Source organism: Lissotriton vulgaris, chromosome 4_1, assembly GCF_964263255.1.
Source record: "Lissotriton vulgaris chromosome 4_1, aLisVul1.2, whole genome shotgun sequence".
NCBI classification, from domain to species: Eukaryota; Metazoa; Chordata; class Amphibia; order Caudata; family Salamandridae; genus Lissotriton; species Lissotriton vulgaris.
The window spans coordinates 1360105626-1360125457 of NC_141691.1; the positions used below are offsets into that span (position 1 = coordinate 1360105626).

General features: G+C 42.8%; 1 protein-coding gene across 1 annotated transcript in view; it reads right to left on the minus strand.

The window, feature by feature from the left end:
• Nucleotides 1–1106: 1106 nt before the first annotated feature.
• Nucleotides 1107–19832, minus strand: part of EMILIN2 (elastin microfibril interfacer 2) — a 246683-nt gene continuing 227957 nt past the window's right edge. Inside the window, exons 8-9 of the mRNA XM_086965601.1 lie at nucleotides 6186–7634; nucleotides 1107–3165 (exon numbers count right to left, since the gene is read on the minus strand). Coding sequence (XP_086821727.1) covers nucleotides 7297–7634 — 338 coding nt within the window. The 3' untranslated portion in view covers nucleotides 1107–3165; nucleotides 6186–7296. The remainder of the gene's footprint in view (nucleotides 3166–6185; nucleotides 7635–19832) is intronic.

Below are 19832 nucleotides of genomic sequence, written 5' to 3' on the forward strand. Positions count from 1 at the left end.
GTGGTGGAGTGGGGAGTTACGCTTTACCTAGGCTGGTTGGTTACCCCGCACGTGCAGTGGCGCCAGTAAAGGACGCAGAACTGCAAGGGCCCCTTATGGAGATAATATGGAGCGTACAGGGGTAACCGTGGGGGGGGGGGGGGGGGGGGAAGTACCCTCACGGTGAACGGGCCCTCTGCGCATGCGCACTCCGGTGGGAGGGCAGGCATAATCTGATAAGATCTGACGTCAGTTATTGACCTTGCCGTAGGCTCAAATAGGGATACGCAGAAAAGTAACTGCTATTATGATTATTAATGATGATATGTTTTAGATTCAGATAGGAATAACTTGTATTAGAGTTATGTTAAGGTTAGCCATCTGACATCTGTACTTATCAATGTCATTCTAAGTTTTCTGCGTATATATTGTAAATATTAATTCTGTTTGAATTTTTTATGTTAATAAATACGGCCGGGGGTGATTTACAACTCCATCATCCAAAAAACTCTTGTTATGAAATTATCTGGGTCTTGACAAGGAAAGAGAGGGTATAGGTAGTACCAGGTCATAGTGCATCAGCGCTGGTGGAGAGCTGAAGAGCGCCATATCTTTGTAAATATTGCACTCTTCAGCTCGCTCCCATTCACGCAACTCAGAACAGCAACTAGCCTTGCTGCACTGCGTCGCGTGAATCCTTAGTAAATCTGACCCTACGTCTCTCTGTAGAGGCTGACCCTGCACCTATTCCCCCATTGACTTTGGGAAACGAAAGTGGAATTTCTCTCTGAGAAAACATTAGCTCAGGCTATTATTGAAGTATTTTGTGCCATCATGCTCTTAGCATTGACCTCCGTTCTCAGGGTGCAGGCAGCGCATTGTAATAAGGCCTGTCTTGTTGCCAGGCAACCGAGTCCCTAATATTGCATTACCCAAAACTATGCGATGAGGTCATAATGACTCCATGCATTTGACAAGTTATCGAACGGATCTAAATTTAACACCCTCCCCAGTCTCCGTCAAGCTTTTCCCGCCCCAGCAGGAAGCGTTGACTTCGTCAAGCTCACGCACATCTGGTTGGAGTTTAGAAGGCAGAGATGACGCGACAAAAACCACAGACTAAAATGTAGAAAAAGTTATTTAATTTACTTCGATTCTGATACATTAAAACAAAAAGCATTTGTAATTTGTTCAGTTTATAAAACCTTTGGTGCACGTCTGGGGCACTTATGGATGCAATACACATCATGTTGGGAATTAGTAACTGTTCTACAGTAAACATCCGTCGGATTTGGCGTCGGTGAAAACGTCTGTGTGAGGTTGGTCGCCAGCACAGAGAAGTAGTCACACCCCTCTAATTGTTATGTCTGCCAATTCGAACGTAATAAATACTTCCGGGTCTGCGGGTCATCTCCTTCAGTTGTGTTAAAAGGCGCGTTGAACGTGTCTGCTCAGGAGTTGTAGGAAGGCACTATTATGAACATGATTTAAAAAGAGAACGAAAACCATTTAATAAGAGCAAATGGCAGCAGCCTTTGATCCGACAACAGCGCTGACATGTATCCAGGCCACAGTTCTCTTTAGTTGTTTATGGGTTGTTCCAGGATTTGATTTGATAATGCATTTGAGTCTCTGGGTACGTGAAGTAATAAACGAACGATTTGAATCCTTTGCACAGAGCTAAGTCGCAGAGGGAAAGGATTTTCTCTTCTTTTGCACTGTTAAAAAAATGCATTTCATTTTTATCTTCTAATAAAGCTGTGGCATATTTGGTAATTTTTTAATGTTTGAGGAACATCACTGGCAAGTTAAGTCACATGGTTTCACGTGTGAATATTACATAGGCGATTACAAAAATACAGTAGAAATACAAAAAATGCACCTAACAGGAGCAGCCATTTTGCCCTGCTGAATATTTGCAAAAAGATGAGGCGTTGCATTGTGCAGCATCTAAGTGTTCCATCTCTGAAAAGAACCTTCCTCCTCAGTGAGTGAATGGATGGCATGTGCGGCGAGAGGTGTGTTGTCCCTGTAGAGGTAGCTGGAGCGGTTGGACCAGACTACAGTGTTTACTTCAGGTAAATTGGAGTCTTGTGATTCGTTTGGGAAGCTACTTGTAACCGTTGCCTAGTAACACAAAACCATATTTTATAAATACAATGTGTAGACTTTAGTTTCTACTCATTGCTTTTAAGGCACCATGGCGTACATTTCTCTAGCGTAAGCGGCAAACGCCATTGTTTCATCCACGTGCTTCGGTAAGTTATCCATCAGCATCCCTCCTCTAGTGAGGTCAGAAACCACAGACATGAAAACATTACATCCATGTACAGAGGGCCTCCAGATGCACTATTCTTACATACTTTTATTGCGTCAGGAAGACCTTTCTCGTTTGTATGGACCCTTGGAGGCCTATCCATGGGCCGGATGTATTTCCTTCAAACATGCTTATGCAAACATCCACACTAAAAATAGTGCATATTGTGAATGGCAGCCTTTTGACTTGTTATCACAAAAGCAAGCCCAGAACTCGGACTCAAAATATTTGTTTCAGGATATGACTCAAACCAAACGTTTTGCATCTAAACTTGAGCATTTTAATTGTGTTGGCATTGTTGTAGATTTTGTCTGTGAACTTTTCTGATGCCTACTCTAGACGTCAAAATGTTCCAGGATAAAATGGGAATCCACAAATATTTAACACGTTATTAAGACACTGTGCGATCAAGCTGGTGTTAACCCTTAAGAGTTTAATGGAGAAGATGTAACCCTTGATCAGCTCTGTCGAGCCTAATGCAGTCCCAAAACTGAAGTGGGATGTGCCCCAAGTTTTCCCTATTGAAGTCCCGGTGATTGCTAAATCATGGTATGGTATGGTTAAGGCTCACCCAGGGACCTGTAGATTCACCGACTGGCTAAAATAAGCACTGTTGAAATAGGCTATTGCTTTATGGTATAGTAACACCCATCATTCAAACACAAAGGATGATGGGGTTTATAGTGCGGGTGAAGAACTCGCCATTTTTATTATTGAGCGTTTTTCAGTTGTGTGCTTTTTTCAGTCTGACACAGGCTTGTTTCAAGTGTCGCTCCTTTTTGAAAGTATAAAGAGCTTTTGGTTTTAAAACCTAAAGCTAAATAATTTCCCATTGAACCTGTATAAACCACGTTATTTTGTGTTTTGTGCTGCCATCCCAAAATATGGACGTGTAATAGGGTCTGTGCGAAGTGTTGCAAGGTGCAATTCAATCAAACCAGCCAGCCTCTGTGCTGGTGCACCACAAACCTCCACATTTTTAAATCATTGTAAAATCTACATTAATAAAATCTCTCAACGTTGCCATACACCCCTGACCTAATGATTAAGGTACCTCGGGGCATATTACCAACAACTAGCGATAATTTTTGTCTCTAACTTGTTTAGAGACAAAAATTATCGCCGCACATCGGCGATTTTTATCGCAGATAAACCTTGCTATTAGCAAGGTTTATCGCAAATGCGATAAAAAACGGCCGCAATGCATGAATATCGCTGAAAAGTCAGCGATATTCATGATTATCGAGCAAATGCTCTTAGCCATGTTATCCACCTCCCATTGGATAACATGGCTAAGAACTGCTCAGGGCAGGTGTTAGCTTTTGGAGATATTCGCGCTTAGCGCGAATATCTCCAAAAGTTGGTAATAGGAGATAGCGATGTTAGGGACTGTTTTCAGTCTCTAACATCTTGCCACGCCCACTTTGCATGTCATTAGTGATAAATATCACTGACATGCAAAGCGGGGCCCAAGATGGTTGCTATCTCCTATTAGCTGTCACTAACTGGTGTTAGCGACAGCTTGGTAATAGGGAGATAATTTTATCTCCGCTTTCTTGGCTTTTAAAGCCTAAAAAGCGGAGATAAACCCCCTTGATAATATGCCCCCTAGTTTAAAGTAAATACCTTCATGAGTGCCCTACGCCTATGCTTTGCATACGTTTTTAGATCGTTAACTGATTAGCAAAACTCTCAGCCGTGCACAGGTGTAAACTTTTTCTTTTCATGGTATTATTTTTCCATGAAATGTTCTTCCACACGTGCTGTGAAAATTGGTACACTTTCCACATCACTTTATCATTCAAGAAGGAGTTAAGAAGTCCTGATGATGCTTAGGAAATGCATGATAAATGTTTCTGAATGTCCACAAAGTTAGTGTTCCTCATTTGCATCGCATTTCCCAGACTGCTCCTCTGACGCACACCTTAGATTGCTCTCACCTATCCATCCACATGGAAGCTCGGACTAGAGAGGTTAAACAAAGTTCATGTAACTTCCACATATGTGCCTAGATGACCATCAGCAGGCTGCACTTGGATGTTTCTGTTTTAAAATCATATCCAGTGGACATTATGTGTCAGATTACTAACGTTTTGTGCCGAGCTTGCATCACAAAAGTAATGTACGCCAGTGCAAAATGATTATTTGGGACTTACCAGCGCAGAACTTGTAGTGCGCTGAAAATTTGCTTGAAAGTAGCACAAAGTGGCGCTTTGCGTCACAGGACATTCGCATACAACCACCTACGGTTTTTAACACAGCTTTATCTACTAATAATAGTAGACAGGGCTTTGGTCTCCAAAAAAAACTCCTGTTTGAGGCAGGAGTTACAGAGAAGAAATGTTTCTATTTCTCCAAACCTATCTCTTTGCATGTGTGCTGCAATACACAGCACACAATGAAAAGTTAAAAAATGTGTGTAGGCATATTATTTTGTACTGGAAGGACACACTTCCAGCATAAAACCATTGTTAGGCATCGCACAGACACTTTTGCACTATTGTGCAAGGAGGGGTGGGGGGGAATATATATTCATATTTTTGTGCGCGTGCGCACTGGGGAAAAGAGCAGAAGCGCTATATCTTAGTGGAAATGGCACTGTTTTACTCGTTCCCTCTTGAACAAGGCAGTGCAGCAAGACTATTAGCAAAACTCCTCCAAAGTCATTTTCTGGCAAATTTTTAACTTTTGAAAGAAAAATATTTTTTTAACTGGAGTCATATAGGGGCATATTTATAAACCCCATGCTCTGCCGGTGCACCACTTTTTGTGACGCAGCGGCGGTGCAGTGAGGTGCTACGTATTTACCAGGACAAGTAAAGCCACCCTGCGTGGCTTTTCGTGTCCTTGTAAATACGGCTCCTTTTCACGAAACACTTTGTGGGAAAGGGGCGTTCCATGGATGATGCTATGGCTGTTCCCACGCAACACCCATGGATTCTGCTGCATTCCCAGATTTACGTTTCATAAACCTGGGAATACGTCAGAGTCCTACGTCTCCCCCGGGGAGGCGTAAGGAGGCGCAACAAGGAGAAATACTTTATTTCTCCTTGTTTTTTCCTCTTTCTATTCTGCAGCACACATAGAAAGAGGAAAACACAATCTTGTGATTGTTTTTGTGCAGGAAGGGACACCTTCCTGTACGAAAACAATCATCCCCGCAACGCAGGCACCCTTGCATCATGGTGCAAGGGTGCCTGCATTGGTGCATGGCAGCCAATTGTGCGTGAGCGCAGGGGAAAGTTCAGGCATTAGCCCTTTGCTTCGAAAGTAACGCAGTGTGGCGCAGCCAAATGGCTTCCAGCCCGCACTGCATTTCTTCATTGTAAATATGGCACATAATGTGTAACTCCCCACTTGCCACTCTGAAATGTTGCGCAATCGTGGGTAGACTGGGAACCTAAACAAACCCTGGCAAAAATGTTCGAACTGGCCCTTTTTTGCAGGAGGTCTCGACTAAAAGGGGGACATTGGGGCACTGTTGGGTCATGGCATCCCATTCTGCTCTGAAAGCAGCTCCTGAGCCTGCGGACTATGGGAGAAATGTCTCAATCAGAATGATCATTCCGGCTCTGGTAGGGAAACTTAACTGGTTATTAGCAGAAGGTTCATGTAAAGCAAGGCAACTTGTTTTCGAACTGTATGATCTGATTTACGAACCTGATTATCACCGATGAGATCATTTGCAAACGGAAAATTCACATTTTGATTCACAGAATCTGATTTTGTGCAGCCTTTCAACTGTACAAATACATTTTTTTTTACAGATTTGGCATCATTTTGAACTTAATGTTAAGGATGGAATGGGGAAGTTTCAGGGTGGCTACTCTGTAGAAGAAGGGGAACACCCACAAACCTTTATCATTGTGGCTATTTGCTTATGTTCTGCCGGCAGATTCCACCCAGCAAATGCACACAAATGTACTCCAACCAAGTGTCTGTCCAAAGTGAAAAAGGGAAGAGAACCTCCCCATATGTAATGGGGGTGACGGGTAGTGGGAAACAAAGTTACTTGTAAAAAAAAGGTACTTCGTGTACGGTTTTCAAAATGCACTTCATAGTTCCCGTAGAGCATTCCTGGGATTGTTTCTAAATTTCTTAATAGCCGTCAGTTTACTCCACGTTTAGGAGTAAACCATCCGGAGTAGATCTCAGGACAGCTGAGTCCTTGCTTTAGTGAATAGAAGCTTATATCTTGTACCTTAGGCCTGCTCTCTCTGAGCTGCACATACATTAGGCGCGGTAGCTGAACATGCCAAAGTCAGCTGTGAGGCACTACAGACATAGTTACGTTGTTTCTCTTCACATGTTGCAATGGTATCACAGAACCAGGAGAGGCGTATTCTGTATCGAATGAGGATTCCAGGATGAAAGGGCCATATGTCGGTGTCAAAAAATACAGTGGATTGTGGAGGAGGAAAAAACATAAATATCAAATCGGAGACAGCGAAAGGATTTTGAAAGACATGCACATTTCATCCAAGTGGTTCAAGTCCTAAGTAAGAGGCAAGAGAACCAACATTTACATAGTTTGGCAAATAAAAGAACGTGTAATTAACTCTATAGGAGAGATTCATAATTAAATATAACAACTGAATGTAAAACCAAACCCCTGAGTCGCAAGAAAAGGTGCAAATTTGACCATGACCAGAATTGTGCAAACTGTGTCCTCGATGGCGCATCAAAGCTTTGCCTGCATGCAATTCTTGAAGCTCTGTTCAGATTTACAGTAAACATAATGTTAAATCCAAGATGAGGCATTAAGGAGCTGCGAGTAAGGGGTTGAAGAGGCCAAGGTAAAAGTTATATAACAACTATAAAGAGTTCAGTGACCTGGGGGTAACTTGAGGGGGTTATACTTCACAGGATAGTAGAAAAAAGCCATTGTCGGTCATACAAATACAGTCCTCACAAGTGAAGTACATAAGTGGTATATATTAAAGCTTAAACTTTGTTTTTCCTTCCAGATTGTCTTGTGCTTGTTGTCTGTTAAGCGTGAGCTATCTGTGAGCAGGGGCCGGATAAAGAAACACTCCACTGAATGTGGAGTACATCTCGTCAGAGTCTGTGTTGGCCAACTTGCCCCCAGTTATGACAACATTTACTTCATCACCCGCGTTCAGATGAAGGACCAGGTGAAAGCTTCCCGGGCCACCACATGTGTGCTTCCCAGAGTTCGGTTTGTGGTATTCCAGCAGCTCTCTCCGATAGCCAGAGGTGTGCATCTGTGCAATGCTCACATTGGAGACCGACAAGACCGCTTCAACATACCGGTCTCTTTCAGGAGCAAGGACTGACGTGATGAGGTAGCGGCCATCACAAGGAGCAGTGAAGATGCCTGGAGGAAACAGAAGAACCAGATTACTCAAGCTTGGGCAAATACATCTTATCTGGAAATCCTAGCGTTCTAAAACTTTGAAATGTAAAAGCATGGCTGGACATCAAAAAACAATGGGTTAAGTTACAGTGTTTTACAAAGGGCATTTGTGCCTGCCTTTTGCACGGATGGGGTACTTTGGTTATTACAGAAGAGACCACATATGCCATTGTGGCCCTTTCTGTGATCTAGATCACGACACTGCACATTTTGCGCAGACATATAACAAAGAGGAGGTCTTTCATTTGCATCAGACTGTGGCCTCCCCAATGAGTGAACCCTTTGTGCCTGTGCAGTATTACGGACGCAGAGGCAAGAAAGCTGTGGGGAGGTGCACTGATTTAGCGCCACATATGAAGCAGCCCAGTTAGAGCTCCACCCACCCTTCCCTGAGGGTCCCCACAGGCAGTAGCAATCAAATGCTGCTCCCACCTGTGGAGCAATAGGCGCTCTCCCTTGAAAAAGAGAATGGCTCACTGCCGACAGGGAAAGGCTGATCAACAGCTTCAAACAGCCAGTCCACTTTTGACCAATGCACTGCTTTCAGTGGAGACAAGCGTACGTGTCTGCCCTGGGAAGCTCACATTTTCCATAAACAGGAACACAGCAAGGGCCAACTAGGGACAGAGCACCTGATCTGTTATTTGGGCCCTGGTAGCAAACATTAGAACATGCTTCTCTGTATTGTTTTTCCATCTAAACGTAAGAAACAGAAAGCCATTCTTCTCCACATGCTCCTCATTTGTTCAAAACCCTGCATGTTATAGGATTTTTTAGGTGTCACAATAAAAAAAAACTCATGCCTATAACAGAACCACGTGAACTAAGAGCACCAGATGAGCCATGATACAAGCGCTCCTGTCAAATGTCGATCACCACAACTCATTTTCTAGCCACTTTTCATGAATGGTTTACAATACCCTCTTTTAGATACAAAGAAATTCCATATTTTCTTTATGATGTTTGCTGCATTAGTGGCATTGAACTTGCTTATATTTTAAATTGAACTTCACAGTAGTTTGTCTGTATGTTTAAACCTGCAGAGTGAAACTGCTGGTCAGTATAATCTTCATTTTCATATTCCAAGCAAACTCGCCTCGACTGCTCCTCTACCCGATCACCCTTGCTGATATCTGAACAAGCAAAGTATTTTTACAGTGTTTAGCATTGTTGATGTAGCCTGTATCTAGACGAGTAACAGATTTCAGCAGCGTCTTGAAGGCTTTCCCCCACTTTGTATGTGTGCTGCACAATGCGGCACACATGCAAAGTGGGAAAAACGGGGAGAAAGGAAACCATTTCTTTTTGTTACGCCTGCCTCGAACAGGTGCAAGATTTTGGCACACATCCTTGTCTACAGTTCTTTGTAGATAGGGATTGATGTCAAAACATAAGAGAGCTTGCACTGGAACACCCACGCACCACCCATGGAATGCCCCCTTGACGCAAAGTACTTTAAGTTACAATCCAAAGTAAATCCCACCACAACACTTTACATCGGGTTTGTGTTGAAAAATGGAATGCAAATCCGATGCAAAATGTTTGCAGTTCCATTACATGTAGGCCAGATTTACAATGTAGTCTAAGACCGTTTTCCCAGCACATCAATGCCTCTGTCCCAAATGTCTTCTGGTAACTAATCCTAATGGAAGAGGATATAGTCAAACAAAAATACTGAAAATTGCAAATTAACGAGGCTTTTCCAAAGGGAATACTTAGCAGAACGTCAGAAACGTCTGTCCACATCTCTTGGAGATGAATAAAGAGAGAGAGGACTTGGGGGAGGGGAAAGGGACTCCCTATCAAGTTGAGACAGTGGCTGATTGTAGGGGTCTGGGGGAAAGAAGCCTCCATGCAGGGACTTACAGAAAACATGTTTGTCAGGTGACAATTTTGGTAAGCTGTTTCAGCTTCTTGTGCTCATATTATACAACTGAACATCAGAGCTTCACTCAAACATGTTTTTGTCTCTTTTGCTAACCAAAATAAGAGTCTACTGAGAACAAAATGCTCATTGAACTAACATTCTTAGATAATGAATTAAGAACCTAAGGGCAGTCATACGTTTTTTTTATCAAAACAGTTAGCAGAGCCAAGATTTTACAGCTAGCAATATTCTCAGTCTGGTATTTAATGAGAATTTCCCATACTGTGCTGCCCCTGGATTAAGAGGACACATTTTTTTTATGTGGACATGTATAGGAAATAGAATAACAGGAGTGCACAAAGCTGCAATGAAGGTATTTTCCTCATCAAATGGGTTTGTATGGAGGCTGTCACAAATGTTCAAGTTATGTTCTCCCACCCTCATCTGGAAAATCAGTAAATGTCATTAAGACCCCCATTTCGAGAAATGAGGTGAATTTCAGTTTGTGTACAAACAGGAATTTGTGCACAAATGGGAAGTCAGAGTTGCGTGTTCATTTATACACAAGGAAACACCATAGGATGTGATTAGTGCATGAGGAAATTGCCACAAGTAATCATTGCCCCACACTCACAAATTTACCCAGACACATTTCGCAAGGAGAAAACTGCCAAATAATCTACGTGAAAATGGTTAGAAAATGTGCAAAGCACACAGTAATTGGTGCAAACAAAAATTATACAATATGTTATGCCTCATTCTGGCCCGCAGAACTCAGAATAGTTGATATTTAGCATTCACCCCAATGTAACATATTTATTGCCTGCTTTAATTAACACTCATCCACTCCGCAAGTCATAAAGAGGCCCTATAGGTAAAGGAAATTCACTAGACAGGTGATCGTGTGATAGTCCAGTTTGAAGTTGAATAAGTCAAATCTCCACAGAGACCATGTGTTATGCGTTTCTTTAGGAAAGAGGCGTATAGGTCATTAGGTCAGTGCGAGAGGACATCTGTCAAAAGGACTTATAGGAAATACAATGCTGGGTGCGAGGGAATGGACATTTAAAATGGAATAACATGAAAAGAAAAAGAATTGAGCGCTAGAACAGTTATTCAATGTCAGTGTTTAATAGCTATTGATTTACTGTCTATTGCCTCATAAACTTAGTCGACATTTAAAACCCAGCTCTATGCCCAAGTTTTCTTTAACTGGGCAAGCTTACCCTTCCATCACTGCTCGCCCCATGAGGCACCCAAACCTATACTCTCATAACGGGCTAACTGCCTTATATTAAACATACTCAAGATAGGTGGAGAAATAGTTCCAGTTATTCAACAGAGAAGCAGTGGTTTATCTAGACCTTATAAATGCGATATTGACTTGTGTGTTAGTATTCCTAAACCCACCCTACACCCTAAAAATTCCCTCACAATCCCAAAAAACCCATACATACCCTTAACCCTAAAATTACTCTTGCCAGCCAAAATCCCATACCCACCCTAAAATATCTTTGCCACCCAAACACCAATACCCACATTAAACCCTAAAAAATACCAGTGCCATGCAAATACCCATACCCACCCTGAAAATACCCTTGCCACCCAAAAATCCATACCAAGCCCTAAAATAACCCTTGCCACCCAAAGAACCCAGGCCCACCCTAAAACCACCCTTGCCGCCCAAAAACCCTACCCAACCTAAACCTTAAAATGACCCTTGCCATTCAAAAACCCATACTCACCCAAAACATAAAATATACAATTGCCACCCAAAAACACATGCCCACCCTAAACCCTAACATTTCCCTTGCCTCCCAAAAATCCATACCCACCCTAAACCCTAAATTTACCTGTGCCACCCCAAAAACCCATACCCACCCTAAACCCTAAAAAAAAAACCTTGCCACCCAAAAATCCATACCTAACCTGAACTCTAAAAATACTCTTACAACCTAAACACCCACACCCACCCTAAACCCAAAAAATACTCTTGCCATCTAAAAACCCACACCTACCCTTAACCCTAAAAATAAATTTGCCAACCAAATACCTCACCCACCCTAAACCCTAAAATTACCCTTGTCACCCAAAAACCCATTGCCAACCTCAACCCTTAAAAATTCCCTTGCAACTGTATTTAATACGCGTAATACTCACCTTTAATACTCACCAAAATACTTACATTTAGATATAATTTTTTAACAAAGCTTGTAAAAACATGCTTTATAAACACGTTGTCGTTGTTCAGCCTTCGTTGTAAAGGCTGTTTCCCATGCAAATATAACATATAAATGTAAATCCAGTATTTGTAAAGCTCACAGCTACCCGGAGGCATCCCAGCGCTGGGGGCCGCCGGGAAGATTAAGCGAGCTGTTGCCCAGAGTTAAATGGTGCTGGGCTGACCTGCCGCAGGAGCCGGGATTCAAACCGTGAGCCCCAGCGTCCTGAGTCAGTCGCCCTGGCCGCAGCGCCACAACATATAAGAGCAAAACCACAATAACAGAAGGGGGGAACACAATCAATAAAGCAAATGCAGGCTGTGTAGATAGGAACCTACATACTTAGCTACAATTTCAATGGTGATCTTGAAATTTCCTTGAACTGTTGTCCTTCCCTCCATTACTCTCTCTGATGAATAACTTCATAACCGGGAATTAATGCATATTCTTTCATTTGGCATGTTTTCGCCGCCGCCACAGATGTACACAAGTGTTGTGGTTGCATAGTCTTGTTTGCTGGATGTGTGGCAGAAGTGCCCATGGCTTTATCATCAAGCGAGTCAAAATATTGTTCTAGTTCTTCAGGTTCCTACTATTTCCTGATCTCACTGTCCACTGAGATCAGCATACTGATAGGTTCCAACAGTCCACACGTAGTGTCCTCTCTCCCTAGGCACAGCCTCACGGCAAAGGTTGTCACATGAATCAATGCCGTTTCTTGTGAGTAGTCAGCTGATATTAGTATCTTTCTGGTATACAAAGGGCTGACATTCCTTTTTTCCAGTGAAATGACCATTCTCACTTGTTGATGTCTCACAAAACATACAATTATTGGCCTGGGAGGGAAATAGACTTCTGAGTATATTGAGGTCTGACCCTGTGTGGTCTGTGAAATACCAGTAGAGATCAAAGTCATGCTTCAGCAATTTAGGAATAAATAAGGACAGGGGCTGCATTGTATCAGTTTCTTCTATTACCTCAGAAATCCTCATAAAGTGAATATTGTTCCATCTACTTCTGTCTTCCAGGACTGGGAGGTTTCGATGCACGTTCAAAAGCTCTTATTCCCAGCTATGGTCTGTATTAAGACGTGCCAATTGGTTCCCATTGTATCTAATCTCCTGTATGATGCGCCCAGCCTGAATTGAAAGACATCACTCTCTGATCTGATCACTCTGGCTTTGTTGTATTTATTATACTCTCTTTGACTGAACTAATTGCAGTGTTTATTTTTTAAAGCGCCTTCGCCAGCATGTTCAAGATTGCGTTAGCCATTTGGGCGTTGAACTGATCTTCTGAAAATAGCAAGTGATATTGGGGTTTCAGTGTTGACATAAGTATGTGGATTCCTATTTAATGTCTTCAGATGGTCAGTCAAGGATGCCTTCACTGGTTAAAATGTGGTTGCGTAGATTTCAGGATGAGGGTAACAACCAATGGCAGCTGGCACAGAACGGGGGTGGGAGGTCGGGCGAGTGGGGTGGACAAAATATATATTTTTTAAATTTACCTCCCAGCGCCGCAACATCCTCCGTCTATTCTCTATCATTGCTGAAGAATCCGAAAGAACACAGGCTCCTCTCAGCCAATCACACTGCTGCAATGCAGCATTGTGATTGTTCTGAGCGCCGTGGATAGGTGCTCAGATGGGGACTGGGCAACTGGGCATGTTCTCCACCAGGCTGTGCAATACAGCCTTGTGTGCAACATGCAAAGTTTGCATGAAGCTTTGGCCGGGCCAAGACGGCTGGCCAAGCAGTCATGGGCATTTTGTGTGCACAGTCCACTGCTCCATCCTGAACCATCAGCCCGCCCGGCCCTAACCCAGCCCCGCAGCAATGAAATTTTTTTTATTTATTTTTCTCCTTCCCACTGCTCTGAGAGCAGTGGGGCGACGCTTCTCCGCCTTAGTGGAGGAGCCGCCCCTGGTCACAACAGTGTCTCAATTGCAGCAGTTAAACCTTACATTCAATTACCAGTGTGTCACGGAATAAGGCAGACTGCAGAAAGACAAGCAGCAAGTGTGCATTTCTGAGCTTGTCTTATTAGCACATTAAAGACAAGCCCATAGTCTTTTTCAATGCTTGTCGTTTAAGATGGGATTTGCTTCTCTATTCTAACAGCTTTCTGAGCCAGGAAATTCAAAAATTGTGTTGTTGCAGCAGCAAAAGTGCGGTATATTACTGTGTGAAAAATAATGAAGAGTTTTGTCAAGGAAGTGAACAGAATGATTGAAGGAGGTAGCGTTTGAGTCATCTTGAAATAATTATCACTGACAGTGGCTGAAATGTATTGTGCGACTAGAAACGGTTATATAGTTACTTTAAATATTTTGATTCTTTTTCACAACCAGCTGCATCCTCCTCTACACTCAAAGAGTAGAGCAACTCAGGAATTCAAAGAGTCTTGTTCAACAACAAGAGCTTATTTCTTAAACAATTTACCAAATTAATAGACACCTTGATTGGGAGTTATGAAGCCCAGCAAGTCAAGGGAAGTGTGCCGGAGCTATAAAAGGGCTCTGATAAAAATTAATCAAGGTAACATGTGGAATTTTACCTGTTGGAAATGACCATCTTTCTACATGGTATTCTCCTAGATTTTTGTCCTCACTATCCTATTTTTGCTAAACCTGTTGTTGCGGCATTAGGACTCTGCACACTTCACTCCTACTAACCAGTGGTAAAGTGCTTGCGCTCTCCCTTCCAAACAAGGTAAAGTTGGTATGCCCCTGATTGGTACATTTAATGTACTTATACGTCCCTGATATATTGTACTACATGTATCTGCAAATTAAATGCTACTAGTGGGCTGCAGCACTCATTGTGCCACCCACTTAAGTAGCACTGTAAAACATGTCTCAGGCAAGCCCTTGCAGCCTGTGTGAGCAGTTTTAAAACTTTCATTTCGATCTAGCATAATAAACCTTTTGTGAGCCTTAAACCTTGCTTTTTGTAATACTTATAAGTCACCTATAATGTAGAACCTAAATTCTTATAGGTCAGGGTGCAAAGTATGTAAAAGGTAGCACATGTGTACTTTATCCTTGCAGTGGAAAGCCTCCAAAGACGTTCTTCACTGTGGCATGGCTGCCTCCCATAGACTAACATTTTCCTTATTACTTTAACTAAATGATACATTCAGTATGGGAGCAGATGAAAAAATACATCTAACTTATTTTAATTGTAATTTAAAATCTGCTTCGTCAGTAAAGTCTCATTTTAAATGATTATTTTGTAAATGCCTTTTAGAAAGTTGGTTTTTTTCTGCCTAAAGCAAATATGCCTTTCTGCCAGTGTCCAGGGTCACATGACTATTGATGGCTCTCCTGTGGTGTGAGGTGTATTCCTTCCAGACAGCAGACAAAAGCGTCTTGGGTGTGGGAAGGGTGTTCCTCTCCTGTGAAGGATGGCCTGGGGGTTTGTACCCAGCACCTTCATGAGCTACAAATAGTAGGTTGAGGGCTCTATCCAGTGCCTTCTTAACTTCCGAATATGCATACCCTGTCACTAGCAACTGCTGCTCACACCAGTGCCTGTTTTCCTTCCCTTAGTTTCATCAGACAGACTGGAGCCAACTCTAGGGGAAAGGGAACAACTTACTAGTACCAGGTTTATGCTTAGACAAAGGGGTGTCTCCAACCAACAGGCAGGCACTGGGTATAAAAATGGCACCATCAGAACCTGAAATGGGAGCACCCCTGGACCGAAGAAGATTCCGAACAAAGACTGCCATGCTATCTGAAGTAGGAACATTGGACCTCCTTGACTTGAGCCCAGGACTCCAGAAGTGACACCAAGGATCAGTTGGCTCACCTCAAGTTTTAGTTACAGGGACACAACAAGCTTATAGAGGCCTCGGTGGCTTTCCAGTTGAGGACACACAACTAGGCCTGACCACCTCTGTTGGCCTCTGTGGGAGTGAATCCTGATCCCCAGGTGCAACCCTCAGGTCCTGAACCCTTGACTGGAGTCAGAGTGTACTTCTCCCTCCTTAATTGAATATCTGACCAGGTCAGGCACTGTGCAGCACAGAGCGATGCAGGGTCTCACAACGCAGCACCTCACAGCTCCTGATCAGCTGCTTCCCCGGATCCGACGCAGCACATAACTAAAAACTTAAGTAAGCTGATGTTTCAACTTAGCTGTGTTTACATGTGAAAGATGGGACTATGATTGAGGTAAAATCCATTGGTACCATTTATTTATATTTATACGCTAAAATCAGTTTGCTCCAATTTTTTATAAAAGTTAATTATGGAAAGAATGTTCTCTGTAAAAACAACAATGCCTAGTTAATACACAAAAAAATATGTGTGAGGAAAAGATGTGTCATATATACTATGCATTGCTTTCATAGTGGCATTTTTTATTAAAAACCCTTTAATAATTCAAATTGGATTAAAATCTGTTCTCTCTATTTCTACATAAGCAACAGGCAAAAAATAGCGCAAAACTGATTTGCCCCCTTTTTGTGAGCCAGAAAGGAATTATCTTAATTTGAGGCCACGAGTCTGTCCTTTGCTGATCGTGGAACATAAAAAGAGAAAAACGTGCCTCACTAGATTTATTACCTGAAGGTAATGAAAACCGTTGGTTCTAAAACTGTTAGACGTAAAACATCACTCTTGCAGGGCATTTGAGTTGTTTTGAAACCTTAATTTTAGGTTCAGAGGTCACAGCCTTAGTTTATAATGCACTTTAAGTTACACCAAATGTCTGTTTGAAGTTTCCAGGGCCAGCTGTTTTGCTGCTCCATGGCATGTGCTGTCCTGCTCGAGGTAAGGGTTTCAGACAAATGCTAACGCACAGACAATAAGTGTTACCTGAACTGAAAGTACCTTTAAACACATAGGTGCGAATGAGGTGCAATGCCTTTGTTTTCCAAACAAACAAATATCCGCAGCTTAAGTTTCCAACTAGCCTTTGTCTCTGTAAAGGGTGCCCGGATTCTGCTTAGGAATTAGGGGGCATCTTATCAAGCCCTTTATCGCCGCGTTAGTGGCACTTTTCTTCCGCTAATGCGGCAATATTTTAAACACACTATTAACAAGCGGCAGCTAACGGGCCTTAGCGTGAGTTTTTTGGAGATAGCAGTGGTTTTTTTTTATCTCTAAGCATGTCAGCGATATATATCGCTAATGACATGCAAAGTAGGCGTTCCTGACTTAAACTCCATTGAAACTGTCACAAACACAACTTCCCTCTATTATCAATGCCCGCGAAGCGATAATAAAACTTGCGCTTATCGCTGGAATTTAACATCTGTAAAAAACTTTACTTAACCATCTTGTCAATGACTGATCCTTCCGGCCATGGGTGTCCCCTTTGCTACATGAGACCACAGCCGCAGGTCATAGGATGAGAGGGTAGGTGGGGATATCACTAACGTGTTTGCATCCTCCCTGGAGGGACATGGATCACTGCCATAGGGAACCTGACGGAGAGTGCGGAATGAATAATGTGCAACAAGTGTGCTGTTAGGGAAAGCGACATGTCTGAGGGGAGGAGGGAGGTGGGGATACGGGGGGACCAGGGTGGGGGGATTGTGTTGAGGGGGGGGGGGGTTGTGTCTTTGTTTTCTGAATGATGAATAGATGGTGACAGTGTTCGCATAAGCTAGGGGAAACACAATTTAGCCTCTCGGGGCTAGGACACATGAAGGAAGGGATATGACCCCTACATTAGGAGGGACCACTCTCCTTGCGACAAAGAGAAGGGCGATCTAGATAAGCTAGCGAGTTGCGAAGCTATGACATGATATGGTTACAAACGTCCATTGAATTTTGCTGGTATAATGTATTTATAAGTTTGTATGTATGATGCATCTGAGCAGATTATGAAAAGTCAATAAAGTCTGTTTTCAAAAAAAAGTACACACTCGCCTATTAACAAGCTTTTCATTAGCGCATTTGATTTTTCTCTGGAATTCTCATGCTATTGCTGGTTTTACACGCTATCGCTGGATTACCTACCGCCTTTGCACTTCGTATGTAAAGCAGCGCCTTAGCCCTTGTGTATTTCAGAGGGTATTGGAGTGCCCCAGTCAAACACGACTGCATACTTTTATTTAAAAGTTTATGCATGTCACCTCGTCTGAAGCACTAACTTCAAGGAGCAGTAAGAAAAGATTGATAAAAACATGCCACAATTCATAGTTTAAAAAAAAAAAAAATTCTTCATTGAAGGCCACCGTTTTCTTTAGAATGCATGCCTCTATATAGGGGTGCATTACTATGGCAAATTCATGTTTTAAAGAGCAGGTCTATCTAGCTATTCTTAAACATCTTGAAAGACCTTTCCATACTAATATAATAAAGAGAGAGCCCAAACCTTTCAGGTGGGTAATCTCAGGAACCACAGCACCAATCACAACACCCAATACAGCGTTGGAAAGGGCAGTTGCAGCAGAAGGACATAGGCTACGCAGACGCCCACCATATACATTTAAAAGGTAAAAGAACCATGCCAGCAAAGTAGTCCCTTGTGGGCGTGTCTGCGTTGTGCTGTGGGCATGCTGGGGGCGTGACAAACGCTGGGGGCGTGTGGTACGTTCCGCCCTTCATGCCATGTCTCATATCCTGTGCTAATCCCACCCTGCTCCCTTTAAATACCCCTGCACCCCATAATCATAACCCACCCTTACTCCTTAAAATACTCCAACACCCTTAAACACTAACCAATCTTAACCCTATAAATATACCCTGTACCCCAAAACCCAAACCTATCCCTAAACCCTAAAAATACCCCTGTACCCCAAAACCCAAACCTAGCCCTGAACCCTATAAATACCCCTGTACCTCAAAACACAAACCTACCCCTGAACCCTAAAAATACCCCTGTACCTCAAACCCCAAACCTAGCCCTGAACCCTAAAAATACCACTGTACCCCCAAACTCACCCCTGAACCCTAAAATACCCCTGTACCCCAAAACCCAAACCTAGCCCTGAACCCTTAAAATACCCCTGTACCTCAAAACCCAAACCTACCCCTGAACCCTAAAAATACCCCTGTACCCCAAAACCCAAACCTAGCCCTGAACCCTAAAAATAACCCTGTACCCCAAAACCCAAACCTACCCCTGAACCCTAAAATACCCCTGTACCCCAAAACCCAAACCTAGCCCTGAACCCTTAAAATACCCCTGTAACTCAAAACCCAAACCTACCCCTGAACCCTAAAATTACCCCTATACCCCAAAACCCAAACCTAGCTCTGAACCCTAAAAATACCCCTGTACCCCAAAACCCATACCTAGCCCTGAACCCTAAAACTACCCCTGTACCCATTAACCCAAAAGTATATCTGAACCCTTATAATACCCATACACCCCAAAACATATACCTCAGTACCCCAAAACATATACCCGTATACCCATACTTACCTCATCCAAACATTAAAAAAAACATGCTTTTACCATTCATGCATTTACAACGAATTTCGTTGTAAATGTATGTGTGGTAAAAGCATATAAAATGTAATGCCATGCGTTATAATGGCATTGCGGAGTCATGGTACTTTCGTAATGAAAGTATGCGGAGTGAATGGTATGCGGAAAGAAAGGTGCGGAATAATGGGTGTTTACCCTCCCCCGGTAAGTACATTGGTGGCATGGCAGCTCACATCTCCAGCAACATACTCATATTTTTTCACCACCCATTTGAAAAATGCACTGGTCTTTCTCATTGATGGCCAGCACTGACATCCACTTTTAGACACACCTCCCGCCACAAGTTCTAGAATTGCGAACTTTAGAGCTGGGGAGCTACGTTCGACTCTCGGCATCAGCTCAACATCCTCTGATTCCAGGCAAATCGCTTTGTCTCCCTGTGCCTACCACAAATGAATGTGTTCTTCTGTAATGTAAATTGTGCTCATGCCATGTTGTTGAGTTTGCGCTATATAATATTGCAAGGAAAAATAAAGTAGGGAAACTCGAGTTCACACACTACTGAACGCGCACTCTTAAGTGCATCAGCAGTGCACTGTGAATCGGAGTGTTTCACAGGCCTGTCACAGATAAGAAATGCAATCAAAACGAAATCCTACAAAACAATATACTACTGGCC